The sequence below is a fragment of the Pseudopodoces humilis genome, chromosome 7 (genome assembly GCF_049639895.1).
Source record: "Pseudopodoces humilis isolate 2021_Gansu_Grassland_sample_001 chromosome 7, ASM4963989v1, whole genome shotgun sequence".
NCBI classification, from domain to species: domain Eukaryota; kingdom Metazoa; phylum Chordata; class Aves; order Passeriformes; family Paridae; genus Pseudopodoces; species Pseudopodoces humilis.
In genome coordinates, this window is record NC_142206.1 from 7979303 (window position 1) to 7994110 (window position 14808).

At 49.0% G+C, this 14808-nt stretch overlaps 1 protein-coding gene across 4 annotated transcripts in view; it reads left to right on the forward strand.

Moving 5' to 3' along the window:
- The window catches only part of PTDSS2 (phosphatidylserine synthase 2), a 29891-nt gene extending 16192 nt beyond the window's left edge, over positions 1–13699 (forward strand). For all 4 annotated transcript variants that reach the window (XM_005528984.3, XM_088057783.1, XM_014257891.2 and 1 more), the window contains exons 4-12: positions 1502–1569; positions 3151–3285; positions 4092–4142; positions 5595–5708; positions 6347–6465; positions 7104–7218; positions 8860–9005; positions 11860–12045; positions 12797–13699. In XM_005528984.3, the coding sequence (XP_005529041.1) occupies positions 1502–1569; positions 3151–3285; positions 4092–4142; positions 5595–5708; positions 6347–6465; positions 7104–7218; positions 8860–9005; positions 11860–12045; positions 12797–12941 (1079 nt within the window). In that variant the 3' untranslated portion in view covers positions 12942–13699. The remainder of the gene's footprint in view (positions 1–1501; positions 1570–3150; positions 3286–4091; positions 4143–5594; positions 5709–6346; positions 6466–7103; positions 7219–8859; positions 9006–11859; positions 12046–12796) is intronic.
- Positions 13700–14808: the final 1109 nt, after the last annotated feature.

A 14808-nucleotide genomic window follows, 5' to 3' on the forward strand; every position in this document is an offset into this window, starting at 1 on the left:
TAATTTATTTCCTACTCGAGGCTGAACTGGATAAAGACATGTTTTGGGAGAAAACATCTTCTGAGGAGCTCCATGGGGAGTTGATTTGGGGTTCTGAGCTGATAACTCCGTTTGTAGGCAGCTGTTTGTTTCATTCTTGTGTAATTTATGCCTGGCCCTGCTTTGAATATCAAAAGTTCCTACATTGCCTTGGAATTAACAGAGAAATTCCAAGCCAGGCCTGAGGGTCTTGGTTTCCTGGCAAGCCCTGTTGGGATCCCTGTCCCCCATGCACCTGAGGAAGGAGAACTCCATTTATGACCAGGAAACACCTGAAGGCAGGTCTCATCCCAAGACATTTTTGGAATTTCAGTACCCACCCAGAATGTGTCGAGTTTTCCTGAATTCCCTCATGAGGAATCTTTGGATCTGGGTAGGGAAAGCTGCTGGAGCTGTGTCTGTACCCACTCTGCCCTGCCTCTCAGGGCAGGAAACAGAAACACTGAGGGAGTTCAGAGCTCAGAAGTCACTGCATGGAACAACAGCCAGGCTCTGGGATGGATCAGGGGCATGAATGAGCCTGTGGAGCACAAAACCCCCATCCAGGATGGCCTGTGAGCCAAGGGCTGAGGCTGTCAGGAGAGCTGGAAGTGTGCAGACACTGTAATTTGGGCACCCTTTGGATTCAGGTGTCGCTGGGGTGTGCACAGATCTGTAATCACACGTCTGGGGAGGGCTCCAAAGCAGCTGAGCTTTGTGTGGCATTTCTTCTGGAGAGTCCCAGGTGATCTCAGAGGCCTTGCACCCAGCACCTGCTGAACCTTTGGTCTGCTTGCTTTTAATTTCATTCCAAGTAAAAGTGAAATTATCTGTGGGGTTTTGAAATGCTTTCTGCCCCGTGGGGACACGACCTTGTCCTCAGGCTGAAAGCTGGGCTGCCAGACATGACTCCAGCCTGGGTGGGTCTGGAGTAGCCAAGGCTGGACAGGTCAGGTCACCTGAGACCAGGGAGAAAATTCAGGAAGGATCATGTTCTCCTCCAAGGACTGCTGGAAAGCATTGCAGGTGGCACATTCCTTTCCTTCCACTTCTGAACTGCTGAGTTTGTTGGGTTGAAGTGTTCTGGATCCCTTCTCCCAGATCCAGGTCAGTGCCTGAGCAATTCCAGTAAACTTACACAGTAGCCTGTGTGGGATTTGAAGATCCTTCCTGGTTGTATCCCTGAGGGAGGGTGGGGAGCACTGTGCTTGGCAGCTGGGAATTATAATTCCGTGGTGGGAGCGTCTCTTGAAGTGGAATTGGTTTCCTGAGAAGCTGTGGCCCATCCCTGGAAGTGTTCCATGTCAGGTTGGGTGTGGAGCAAGCTGGGACAGTGCAAGATGTCCCTGCCCATGGCAGGGGGTGGAATGAGATGGGCCTTCAGGTGCCTCCCAGCACAAAGCATTCCAGGATTCCGTGATATTGAAATAGATAATTAACTTATTTGCTCCCAACTGCTGACATCCCCTGTGTCTCTCTGCAGCTTACTGGAGGTTTTGGCTGTGTGTCAGTGTGGTCTATGAGCTCTTCCTCATCTTCATCCTCTTCCAGGTAAGTGACTGACACCTCCAGCTCCTAAATTCCACTTCCATGTGGAGATCCACTCCTTTGGGATGTTTTTTTTTTCCTGCTGACTACAGGAGATGCTCATTCAGGCTGTTTTGTGAGACTATGAGGCTGAGGGAAATGATAATGTTTCACCTGCTTTGACCTCCAGTCACCCTCAGCCCGGGGTAGATACTGTGTTGAAGTGGTTTTAGATGAGCTGGTGAGGGAGTTCATGTTCAGGAGCTGGTGTTTCACAGTGGAGTCTCTGCCCTGCTGGGCCATGTGTGACTCGGGGGGAATTGACCTGGTTTCACCTTTGGAAATACCTTTTACTTGGAGTGACAGGTTCTTTGTAGGTGTGGAGGTTTTGCAATAAACCAAACCTTCACACCCAGCTTTGTATGGTGGCAGGAGCTGAGGAGGAGCTGTTTTTCATAGAAAGATGTGCCCTTGGTGCTTCCAACTTAAACAGTTTTTACCATGTTCTTTTTTGACTACATTTTACCATACCTTGTTCTTTTGTAAATTGAGAGCTTTCCCCTGACTTTTACAATTCTCAGAAGTTAAAATTAAATATTTCTTGACAGTATCAGGCAGCTCTAAAAATCATTTTGCATGAGAGAAGGATGAGGAATGTTTTTTTGTCTTTTAAAGGTTTTGCTTCTTAGAGGTCATGTGAGCTTGAAGAAGTGGGGCTGGTCACCCTGGATTTTCCCAGCCATCCTTGAGTATGATATTCCTGAGTAGCTGCAGTCAGACTGAGTAATTTTTATTGGTTGTACTGGTGTGGTTGTGAATTCCAGCAGAAAAGCCTGGAATGGCTTTGATTCCCTGTGGCAGTGTGTGGTGTCAGCAGAGATTTAGTGGTTAAGGAACTCCCTGCTGTTGCTCAGCTCTTCACTAAAAATACATCATTGCCTTGCCCAGGTTTAAATAAGGTTAAATTCTGCTGAGTCTGCAGGTGGCTGAACTTCCTGATAGCAAACCCAAGCTTGCTTGTGGCTGAAACTTGTCCCAGAGTTCATGTGACTTCAGCAGTTTATTCTGTAATTTTATTATTACTCTGTTAATTAGTTCTGGCTTTGTCCTGCTTTGCTGCCTGTCACAGATGTTCCAGGGCCAAGCCTTGACCCATGACACTGATTCCTTTGGGAAATAAATGCTGAGCAAATGTGTGGCTGATTTAGTGACAGATGAGTTCACATTATGGTCATTTTGATCATTTCTTTTTGCTGCTTGCCTGGGACCTTACTGGGAATGGGTGTTGGGAAGGATGAGCTGTGTGAAGCTTCTGGGGAAGAGGGAGCACAGAGGAGTGGCTTGGGGTAAAGGGTTAAAGATCACTGATTTTTCATCTTTAAGGTCATTCTGTAGCCATTTTTTGGCTAAATATTTAGGAGTAGAGGCTCCAAGTCAGGTGTGTGTGTGTTGGGGGGGGTGTGCTTCAAGGCCTGGCTTTATTTCAGGAACTGTAACTGATTAGAGAAAAGGTCGATTTGAAGATCAATGTTGGCCTTAATTCTGTTTGTGCCTTCTGTGTGTGAATCCTTCAGGGGGATCCCGGGTTTCTGTGTTCCCTTGCAGACCGTGCAGGATGGGAGGCAGTTCATGAAGTACATTGACCCCCATTTAGGAGTTCCTCTGCCAGAGAGAGACTATGGGGGCAACTGCCTGATTTATGACCCTGGCAATGGAACTGATCCCTTCCACAACATCTGGGTAAGGAACAGACTCACTACCGAGGCTATTTTGGGGTAAAAAGCTGCTTACTTTAACTCTTGCAGGTGCCGTTGTGAGTCTGGCTGAGTGCTAAATCAGAGCACAGCCTGTGACTGACTCTTCAGCCTCTTTATTTCTCTTCTCTTGACCTTTCCTGTCCATTAGATGGGGGTGTGTCTCTTTGGATCCCAATTACCTGATTGCCCAGGGCTGAACTGTTCAGCAGCTCTTCTTTCTCAGGTCATTGGTGTCAAATTTTCCCCTTAGCGTTTGGATTTCTTCGTGTGCTTGAGAAGTCTTCATAGTCACCCTGAGGCACAAAGCTCTAAAGCTGCACCACAGAATCCCAGAATGATTTGGGTTGGAAAGATGATGTAGCCCTGCCTCCTGCCATGGGCATGGACAGGACTTCCACTAGTGCAGGTTGCTCCAGCAGCACTTTTCTGAGTCCTGAAAACCATCAGGTTCCTCACTGGCAGAAATTCCAGGGCAAAGGAATGATGGTTATTTGCAGCTCCCTGATTGCATGGAGTGAGGTGCACCTGAATCCTTTGGGTCTGCCCTGTAAATCTTCAGTGCTTCAAAAACTGAAATAACTGGGATCTTATAAAAGTAGAGGGAAAGGCACTGTGCCCAGGGACTGGCAGGGCTGGTAAGATTTAAGGAGCTCTGCTAAATTCTTTCCTGATGAAGGAATGCAAGTATTCATGTGTGGAAAAAACAGAAGTTTATTGGTTTATTGTTGAATTTTTCTTGGAGGGAAAAAAAAAAAAGGTTATGACCTTCACTCTCTTCTTGGTTTTCAGGACAAGCTGGATGGATTTGTTCCTGCTCACTTTTTTGGGTGGTACTTGAAGGTAAGAATGGCTCATTTCAATATGGGAACTCTCCTCCACTGTTCCCAAAGCCTCACTGCTGCAGCTTTTGTGGTGCCAGGCCTTAAACCAGGCTGTTTGTAATACATGAAAATGCATGTCAATATGTGAAAAGCCTTTTTCCCCCTTTTTTCCTGTCTCCTGTCCATGTTAGGCCACCTCATTTCCTTCCAGAGCTTTGTTACATCAACAGGCCCCTTCCTTCCTCCACAGGAATTCACCCTGGGGTCAGATCAATAAAGAACTTCATTCCTGTAGCAACAGTAATGCTGGAAAGACCTTTGGAAGTGGAGTGTGGGGCTGGCAGTAACAGTGATATTCCCAAAAGCAGATGTTGCTGCTGCTTTCCCAGTGGCATCAGATCACAGTTTTAAACCATTAAATGGGCAGTGGTTTAATTCATTTTACTTTTCAGTCGGTATCAACCAACTGTGGAAGGAATTCCAGCTGTGTCTGTCTCTGGCAGAACATTCAACAGTGTTTTGCTGATTACTTTGGTCTAAATATTAGCTTTTTTTAACCCCAGCAGACCGGCTAACTCAGGAGATTTTGCCCCCTGCAGACCTTACTTGGGTTTGCTATTTAAATAACAAACTGACAGAGCTCAGCTGTTTTAAAAACAAGCTGGGACTGTTGGTTTGTATTTTCATTTAAAAGTGCAGATATGTTCTGTGTGTGGTTTGGGGGATCCCTCAAAACCAGAGGTGAATTTGCTGGGTGTGGAGAGACCTGGACTTCATCATGTTCTGTTAATGGACTGAATTCTAAATCTGGAAAACTTGGATCCTTTTCTTCCAAGAGAATTGCATTAGAAACTGGGCTGCCCAGCTGGGAGGAGACTGGCTGCTGGATTTCTTCTGGGCCATAGTATATTTTTCTCCTAAATATGTTAAATATTAGCCTATTTCTCTATTAAAAGCTGGAGGCTGAGTGTGTTGTCTCAATAAACAGAGATGGGCTTGTGTTTGGATTTTTTCCTCAAATCTCAAAGCACCAGGATGGCAATATTGAGTATGAATGGGCCTCATTCATCAGAAATTATTGTGGCTTTGGACTCGTTTAGAGCCCATAAAAGGCTCTGAAAAGCCTTTTCTGAGCACTGTTAGAACGATGCTGCCTGTGGTGGTTGAGCACCCAGTAATTCCATGCATTTAACTAATTTCCCTCCTGCTGAATCCCATTTTTCCAGAATTCATCATAATCTGTACTCCTGTGCTGGTTTTGGCTGGGGTGGAGGTGATTTTCTTCAGTGTCATTCCTGTCTCTTGTGCTGGTAATGTTGATAAGTTGAGAGGCCTGTGAGCATTTTGGATCATCATATCATGAAAATAAAATTGTCCTGAGTTTCCTGATCATCTCCTGGATCCTGGAGATCAGATCTACAACTGCAGGTGTTTTTTAGCAGCTGTTTAAAAGACTTTTTTCTCCCTTCAGACTCTGATGATTCGGGACTGGTGGATGTGCATGATCATCAGTGTCATGTTTGAGTTCTTGGAGTACAGCCTGGAGCACCAGCTCCCAAACTTCAGTGAATGCTGGTGGGATCATGTACGTACTGCAGTGGTTGGGGTTTATTTGGGAATACAGATTCTACAGGGAGAGCTAGGAAGTGATGAGAGCTGAATTGTATCCCGTATGTGACTGCTCCCTGTTGAGTTTGTAGCGTGCTTGTCACTGTTTCTGTAATTTTGTGTGTTACAAACACTTGGACATGGTTAAATATTTGTTTGGGTTTATTTCACACTAGAGGGAGACTCTAAAGCTGTACCTGAACATCTTCAAATATTTGCTGATGGTGCAAAGCAGTAAAGCCTGAAATTCAGAGAAAGGCAAAACTTGGTGTGAGCTTAAAGGGACAACCTTTTAAAGCTGTTTTTTGTTTTCCTGTGAGGTGTAAGTTGGTGCCAGAGCAATCAGAATTCCCTGCAGTCAGGGCACACAGCTCTGGGTCTTTGTTTGGATGGATTTTGGGAAAGACCCAAGCTTGGAATGATTTGTTCCATGGCAGTATTTCCAAAAGTCAGTGAATTATTTGAGACATCAAGCCAAGCCATTTAGCCTTCAAAAAACCTGTGGAATTAACACTCTGTCCCACTTCCTGGAATGCAGAGGTCTGCCTGTAGTGATTCCCTTTCCCAAGCTCTAGTGTTCCTTCCCCAGCATCATTCCTGTGTTTCTCCTTCCAGTGGATAATGGATGTGATCTTATGTAACGGATTAGGAATTTACTGTGGGATGAAGACTCTGTCCTGGCTTTCCTTGAAAACCTACAAGTGGCAAGGACTCTGGAACATTCCAACCTACAAGTAAGTTGGGGAGGAGGGAACTACACAGGCACAGCACAAAGGTTGGGTCCCTGTTCAAGAGCTTGGTTGTTCTCTTCGGGTTAGTATGGATTAAAGAATTCCTGGGTGTTCAGGTGACTCCAGGATCCAGTGACTTGTGGATGGGATTGTCGGAAATACATCTGTGTGTCCCAAACATTGCCTGATGGCTGGGAGTGAGGGCATCCTGTGGAAGTGACCTTATTTGATGAAATGGTTTAAGGAGGTGCAGGAATCCAAGTTGGCATCATACTCCCATTCACAGCAAAGATCTGTTTGGTCTTTTTGCATTCCCTAGTAACAGAACTTCACAGGAACTGGGACACTGGGAATTAAAATTTAATAAATCCCTTGTAGTCTTGTACCAGTAATGACCCATCATGCTCTGTAGTGTCTTTGCTGAGCAGAGCAGAACTGCTTACAACAGTGGGTGTAGTATATTAAAGCTTAAATTGATAATTAAAATAACAAGCTCAGAGCTGATCTCATTAAGTTGTAATTTTAATGGAGTAAACGGAAGTATTTTGCATATCTGAACTGGTGTCTCAAATGGAAACGCTGGCAGATGCCTCGTGCCTGCTTTTCCTTCAAGCTACAGTGGTTATTTTGCTTTCTTCCAGAGGCAAGATGAAGAGGATTGTGTTCCAGTTCACCCCGTACAGCTGGGTGAAGTTTGAGTGGAAGCCAGCCTCCAGCCTGCGCAGGTGGCTCGCGGTCTGTGGCATCATCTTCGTGGTGAGGACACCTCTCTGGCCCTTCTGTTTCCTGCTTCCAGGTTCTGTAACTCAGGCTGCAGCTCTGGGGATGTTTCTGAAGCTGAGGCCAGGAGGGATCCCTTCCCAGTGCTGTAGAATAGGGGGCTGTGTATGTGTCTCTGGAACAGGTGACAGATTCACTGCAGAAAGGGTTGTCCTTGCCTGCTGACCACTGTTGCTGGCAATGGGAGCAATATAAACCGGGATCTTCGGGTTTTCAGCAAGTTGCTGTTCTCCAAAGCACTGGCTGTGGGTGAAAGTAGCTCAGATCCCTTGGTTTTATGCAGGCACAGGTCACATTACAGCTGGAAGGGGCTGTATCCAAGGCCTCAGGCTCATATGAACTCACTCCTGAAGCACAGATCTGCTTAAATCATTCAGTTCTCCTAGATTTTTTTGTTTTGATGTTTTGTTGAGGTTTTTTTGCGTTTCACTGCACACACAGCACCTGAGTGGGTGGAGTTGTTTCATGCTGGGAATGCAGCATCTGAAATTCATTCCTGTGCCTGTGCAACTGAACTCATCACCCAAGTGACACTGATAGGGAGGGTAAACTGGGAAGTTTAAATGCCTTTTTCCCACTTCTGTGCCTTTGCCAGCCAGGGGACTTTGGCCTTTGTGCCATCCATGGGATGTCACTTGGCTCTGCTCTGAGCAACTCAAACTTATCTCAACCCAGGAGCTGTGAAATTTAACTAAATCCATCCCCGAGACGCTTGTGATCTAGAGGCACTGGGCATGAACCAGGTTCAGTGGCACAGGACAGAGCTCTGTGTTTGCCAGAACAAGCTCTCAGTGCCTGATTCCTGCTGCAGGACACATTGGCCAAGCTCATGTGGCACAGCAGGCCTGCTTTGTGGGAGGACTAAAAGTATAAATAAAATAAGATGTTTCCCCAAAAGGTTGCTGGTTGCACCCTGAAGAAATTGGGGTTTAGGTGCTGCTGCAACAGAGATCCCAGTGAGTTTATACTGGACTGTGGGATTACATTTCTTTCAGCACATCCCAGCTTCAGCTGACAGTTTCTAAGCAGCTTCAGGTTCTGGCTCACTCCTTGTGCTTCAGCAATGCTTAATGCCTTTTGTTACCACTTCTTTTGAAGTGACAGTCTGGTGTCTCTGCTCCCTTAAGCACATTGCCAGGGCAGCTGCTCGAGAGAACATTTTGCTCTTAATTTATAATCAACTTTCCCAAGTTGGCTTTGAGGGTGAGTTTGCATAACTGAGAAAAAACAACCCAGCCCAGCCCCCCAGGATGTGCAGCTCGTGCCTCTTGTAGTGGTGGGGCTCCCTCAGCTGGGTTTAAAAGGACAGGAGAAATTGTGCTTTTGGGATTTGTCCTCAGTGTTTGTGCAGGTACTTTGGGCTCTTTGAAGTTCAAAAGCTTGCTTGAAATTTGAGGGTACTGCTTGTCCAGCTTTTTGCTGTGGTTTTTAGTGCCTCTTCCAAAGTAGAGGAAATGTTTAAAAACCCAGTTGGTTTTGGGTTGGTGCTGATGGTTCACTCGGTGATACTGAGCAGGGCTGAGAAATGCACAGGGGGAGCCGTTCAGGGAGAGAGGGGCATTCCAGGCTTCATCCAGTGGTATTTTCCAAATGTAATTCCAATGTCCCTTCTCCCAGTTTTTATTGGCAGAGCTGAACACGTTTTACCTGAAGTTTGTGCTGTGGATGCCCCCTGAACACTACTTGGTGCTGCTACGCCTCGTGTTTTTTGTCAACGTGGGAGGAGTGGCCATGAGGGAGATCTATGACTTCATGGACGACCCGTAAGCCCCACCTCTCTGCTCTTCCCATGTCGAGCTCCACGTGCTTTGTTTTGAACTTGCTCCAGCTTGCTGGCATCCATCTCGGGCACCAGTTCAGCTTGTCAGGGACAAAATAGGCCTAATCCCAAAGCATCTGCTTTGTGTTCCTTTGTTTTGGAGGTACCACTCTCACTCCCCCTGGTCAGAGAGCAGCTGTTGTTAAGGGCATTGTGTGTGCACTGTGTTAACCTCAGTGTCTGGTAAATGATCTCTCTGTGGAGAAGGGAATGTGGAAATGAGCTGGAGTGCCCCTGGCTCGTGGGCAGAGGAGCGCTGCGCTCTGATTCCAGATGATTCCAGACCGAGAGCCAGGAACTGCAGTCCTTGGATGTGCCCTTTGGGGACATCGGGGCCCAGATTAAGAAAATGTGATTCTTAAAGGCACTTCTTTCCTTGAACTGTCTTCCCCCTGCCCTCTGGAGCTCTCCTGGCATCCTCTTGTAGGTCAGAGCCCCTCAGTAGCAGGATGTGCTGCAGGTCAGGCACCACACGCAGCAGTGCATGTACTTGAGACTGTTCCCACCTCAGCATCATATTTGTCCTCACTGCTTTTGTTTCTGCAGACCATGTGAGAGCTGAGAAAGCTTTGTTCTCAAAATCACCTTTTCTTTTAATGTCACAACCTGCCTGAGCCCACATCCTCAGCCTAAGGCACCGCCTGGCTTCCAGGGGCGTTCATTGTCTGTCGCTGACCAACGCAAAAAAGTGTCTGTGTTCAGAATTTAGGGTTCCAACATGGTCTGAAGATCAGTTTCCCTTGCAAGGCTTTGACTCCTAGAACTGGGAAGAAGGGCCAGCCCACATTGCTTAGTCGGAATTCAGGACATTCCACAGGGGCAGGATGCCCTGCCCTTGGTGTTGGACCTACTGGTTTGGGACGAGCCTCCAACTCACAGGTAAGAAGAGTCTCTGCCTCGCTGCTGAGCTCCTCTCCTTAGCACCATTCATCTTCTTGTGTTTGGGTTGGAAAAGCTCCTTTGCCCTCTGTTCAGCCACGTGGCATAACACTGGAGTTTGGGAGAGCCATCCCTTGCCAGTGCCTCATCCCTGGTTCCGATTGTTGCTGTTCTTTCCATGAGCTGGAGCAGCTCACCCCGAGCTGCACCGTCCCCTGTCACTGCCACCACCTTCTGCCGTGTTCCCTGCTGGGGGAGGTGACTGCCCCCACATCCTGGGGTTCCTGGCTCTTCTTGATGCCCCCCAGAGCTGACATCAGAGCTGAGCACCTGCTCTTACCTGGTACCTTCTCTGTGGAGGGTTTTGTAATTCCTTCCTGCATTCCAGGCCATCCAGGCAGAGAGGATCTGCCCCCATTTACCGTCTTCCTTTGCCCATCATTTCAAGCCAAGGATCCTTCAGGATTCTTCCCATGGTGTTGTAGGGGAAGAGGAGGGGAAGCATGATTTGCTCCATGTTTGTATTTACAAAAGTCAGTGCATTATTCCTGCTGGGAAGAGCAGACTGTACCAGAGGCTCCCAGCTTACATCACATGGGAAACCTTGCTGACCTTTTCCTTTCGGTAGCTCTTAATGCTCAAAGATTGGAATATTCCACTGACCTTCCTTGACAAAAACGTGGCTCACTGCCTTGTCTGGTGGTGATGGGATTGTTTGGGGTGGACTGATGAGGTCTCTTCAGCCAGCCCTGCAATGTTTGCTAGAAATGCTAGAAAGCAGTGAAATTCCAGCGTGAAGAATTATTTTTCCCGTTCAGCATTCTGAGTATCTGCAGGCAGTTCTGGGGCTTTGCTTGCAGGACTTTGGGCTGAAGTGGTGACAAAGTGGTGCCAGGAATTGTGAAGTCCCAGAAGAGGGGTAAAGCTTTCTCCAGCCCTCACATACCACACGCTGCCTCCGAGTTCCCGAGGACTGGATGTGTGAAATGTTCCTGACCAGGAGTGTCTTGATGCGTTTGTAGCATTTTACCTAGTCACACATTTCTGATTGGAATCTTCCTGTCACCTCCAAGGAGTCTGCATCAAGGCCATGAATTTCTATCTCCTTCATCATGAGAAAAATCTTTTGCATCTTTCCTGAGTATTCAGGCAGGAAACTAAGCTCTCTTCCTCGGCAGCCTTAGGGGCTGCCCAGCTCTTGTGTTGGGATTATCTTTGATTCCGTTGTCAGGGAAAGGATGGCAGAGGAGGAAGCAGCCCAGCAGAGCAGAAAGCTGCCCTCGTCATCCCAGCAGCTGGAATCCCTTGTGAGAGATCTGCTGCTTCCTTTCATCTCTCTGCCTGTGGGTTAGGGCTGGTCTCTGCCCATTTAATCTGTCACCACCTGGAGCAGTTTCTGCAGCCCTTTTATCTGAGCTGATCCAGGCAGGATACCTTTTAAGAAGGGATGCACTCATCCCCTCTGCAACAGCAATCACCTACACTTGATTCATTCCATATTTTTTCCCAGTGTATTTGGATGGTTTGGTGTAGCTTGCACGATAGGTTGGTGTCAAACATGGCTCTGGGCCTTGTGTCTGAGAAGCTCCTGTTTGGAACCATACCCTGAACATCAGCTGGTCTCAGGCTGGTCAGAGAATCGTTTCATGTGGATTTACCTGGGAATGGGGACACTTCCCTGCATTGTGTGGTGATGAAGTTTAACTTTTCTTGCTTTCAGAGCCTCAGAGAGGAAACTGAAGTAACGCCAACATGAAAGTGTCATCCTGCAGAGCCTTAGTGCGTGTGTGATCTGAACTAGACTTGTAGGACTGTGCAGAGCTGAATGAAACCACTGCCCCAGCTGTCTTTTTGTGCTGATTTCTCTACATCCCTAATTTTACAGCAATGAAATGTTTTTGTCTCTGTTTCTCCTGCAGGAAGTTCCACAAGAAGCTGGGCCAGCAGGCCTGGCTGGTTGCTGCTATTACTGCCACGGAGTTCCTGATCGTCGTCAAGTACGATCCCTACACACTCACCCTCTCCCTACCCTTCTACATCACCCAGTGCTGGATCCTGGGGATTATCCTGGTGCTCACCTGGACGGCCTGGCGCTTCTTCATTCGGTGGGTGGGGCTGTGTTTGGGGCTGGCCAGGGTTTTAGGAGGATTTGTTCAACCCCGTCCTCAAATGTGCTCCCTGGGACTGCCTGGGGAGAGAGCACAGCTCTCCTAGTTGGGTGCAGGTTCTGAAATAAACAGAGCTCTCTGGGCCTGATCCTGGCAGTTTCCTGTCTGGATCATGGAAAGCAGCTGCACAGGGCCTGAGGAATTTGCAGCCTTCCAGTATTGGAAGGAACCCACAAAGAGGCTGGAGAGGGACCGAGGGGACAGGCCAAGGGGGAATGGCTCTGCACTGACAGAGGGCAGGGTTAGATGTGCTGTGGGGAAAGAGGAGGGTGGAGAGGCCCTGGCACAGGGTGCCCAGAGAAGCTGTGGCTGCCCCATCCCTGGAAGTCCAGGTCCAGGTTGGATAGAGCAGCCTGGGATAGTGGAAGGTGTTCCTGCTCATGGCAGGGGGTGGAATGGGATGGATCCCTTTCAACCCAAACCATTCCACAGTTGCTTGAAGTGCAGTGCTGTGTGGAGGGGGCAGCAGTGGCTGCTCCTGCAGGTTTGGCTGTTCTGCTCCAGCAGAGGTGGGAAGCGCCAGGCCACCGGTCAGAAACACAAACTGCCAGTGAATCAGTGCCATCAGCACTTGCAGAAATGCTCAGCCAGAGGCTCCAGTGAGTTATTATCCTCAGGAAGCTCTGAGCAGAGAGGTTCCCTTGCTGTTAGTCCTGCAGGCTGAAATTGTGTGCTGTGTGTGTTGCAGGGACATCACCCTGCGGTACAAGGAGATCCGGCGGCAGAAGCAGGAGCACAGGCACGAGAAGGACAAATGCCTGAGCAACGGGGATGGACACTCAGCCCTGCTGGATGAGCCCAATGGGAGCAAACTCCGGGAGAGGAAGCTCTGAGCGCCGACACAGGACTGACAGGAACTCGTGGTGCCCGAGCGGGCCTGGTGCACAGTCCCAACCTTATCCTACCTAACTCCTAATTGTCATTGTTAGCGTTCCAGCGCGTGGGAATCCTCTCGGGGGAGGATGGCACTGACACAGCCCCCCTCTCTCCTCGTGGCACCCGGGCAGGGCTGGAGGAGGTCTGTGGAGGGAGGTCAGCGCTGACACTGCACACGGGGCGGGGCCTTCACCGGCTGCTGTGTGTCTTCCTCGGAACCAGGTGTGGAGACGGGGCTCAGAGCACGGCACACAGGGATCTGCTGCTCCATTCCCAGGGGACTGAGAGCTCCATGGGGCATTTGGGCATTAGGAACACTTGTTTTGGAGTGTACAGAGACCAGGCATAGGAAGTGAATTCTGTTCTTCCTGCTGGAACTACCTGGAGCTGTGGAGGAGGGTTGGGTGAGGTGTTGAGCGAGGTGACCGTGGGTACACGGGGACGTGTGGCCGAGCTGCGTTCCTTGCACGGGATGTACCACACCACACTGCTGCTCCAGCCCCTCCGCAGGGCATCCCACTGACTTCCGATATCCTGGAGCGGCCTGTGGCACGTGGGTGGTGTGTCCCAGCTCTAGGCAGACAGACAACTTCTCCTTAGCTCTTATTTTTAATTTCTCTTTTAGTCTTGGTCATCTTGTAAATGTAAGGGAAGGTGAAGTGAGAAAGGTTAACCTGCCTTTGCTCTGCGGAGTAAAATGTGTCACAAGCAGAAACTGGGAGCGTCCCATCAGTCTGGAGTTCTTTATCCTCAGCTGGGTTTGCGTCCTCACCACGGGGGCTTTGCTCTCTGGGCTCTCTCAAAGTGCCCTTTGTCCCTGCCCTGTTCCTTCCAGGACAGCTCCTGGAGGGGTTTCTGATGCCTGCAGTATCACACCCCCATCCCTGTCCCCCCTGCCAGCAGCAGGCCCAGGTCAAGCACGTCCCTGGCACAGCAGAGCCAGGGAGCATCCTGAGCCAGGCAGTGTTTCTGCTGGTGACTCAGCATCCTGGAAAGGGAATTGGAAGCCTGGGCTGCTTTGTTTCCCCAGGTCATTATTCCAAAATGTGAGAGCTCCACTAATCCACATGGATTCTGTACCCTCTGCTCCGAGCCCTTGCGTCGCTGTCCTGGGCGCTGACGTCACCCTGTCACTGCTTAATCCAATCTGCCTGTTTTTCAGGCAAGTGTTTATCCAGAAGAAAATGACACAAACAGTACAATTCCAAGAGTACAACCTGAACTTTTGAAGTGGCCGGAGGTCGCAGAGCTGCTGCCCAGTGCACATTGGGTTTTTAATCCTGTTCGGTCTTGTACGGGAATGACAGCCAACATTCCCAGTTTTAGTGTCTCACATACTTTCCACCTATTAAACGTGGGCAATGGGCAGTCTGGAAGTCGGGGATCCCCAGTTGGGGAGGTGGCCAGGTGACCTGGGGATACTTGTCACTGCACCCCCCTCTCACCAAAGGGCTACTTACCTGTTGGCAACACCTGGTGAGGAATATCCAGAAAGATCTGGGAGCTTTGACCTCATATGTGAGCCACTGCCTCATCTGTCCGATCCAAGGGATCCCAGGGATAAGCCTGGATCCTGTCCATGTAGTTCTGTGTGCTGATTTGTCCTTTGGGACAATGAATGCCTGTGGGTCCTCTCTTGTCACCTCAAACACGGAGCCAGGGGGCTGAGGGGGCTCGGGCTATGTCCCCCCCAGCACACAGGATGGGTGGCTGGGTGCTGGGCCTTGAGGTAAGGAATGTGTCCAAGCTTTCAGGGAAAAGGTGGGCTCTGGTCACTGCAAACATGCCTGGATTCAGGAATCTTTTTGTGATCGTCTCAGAGCA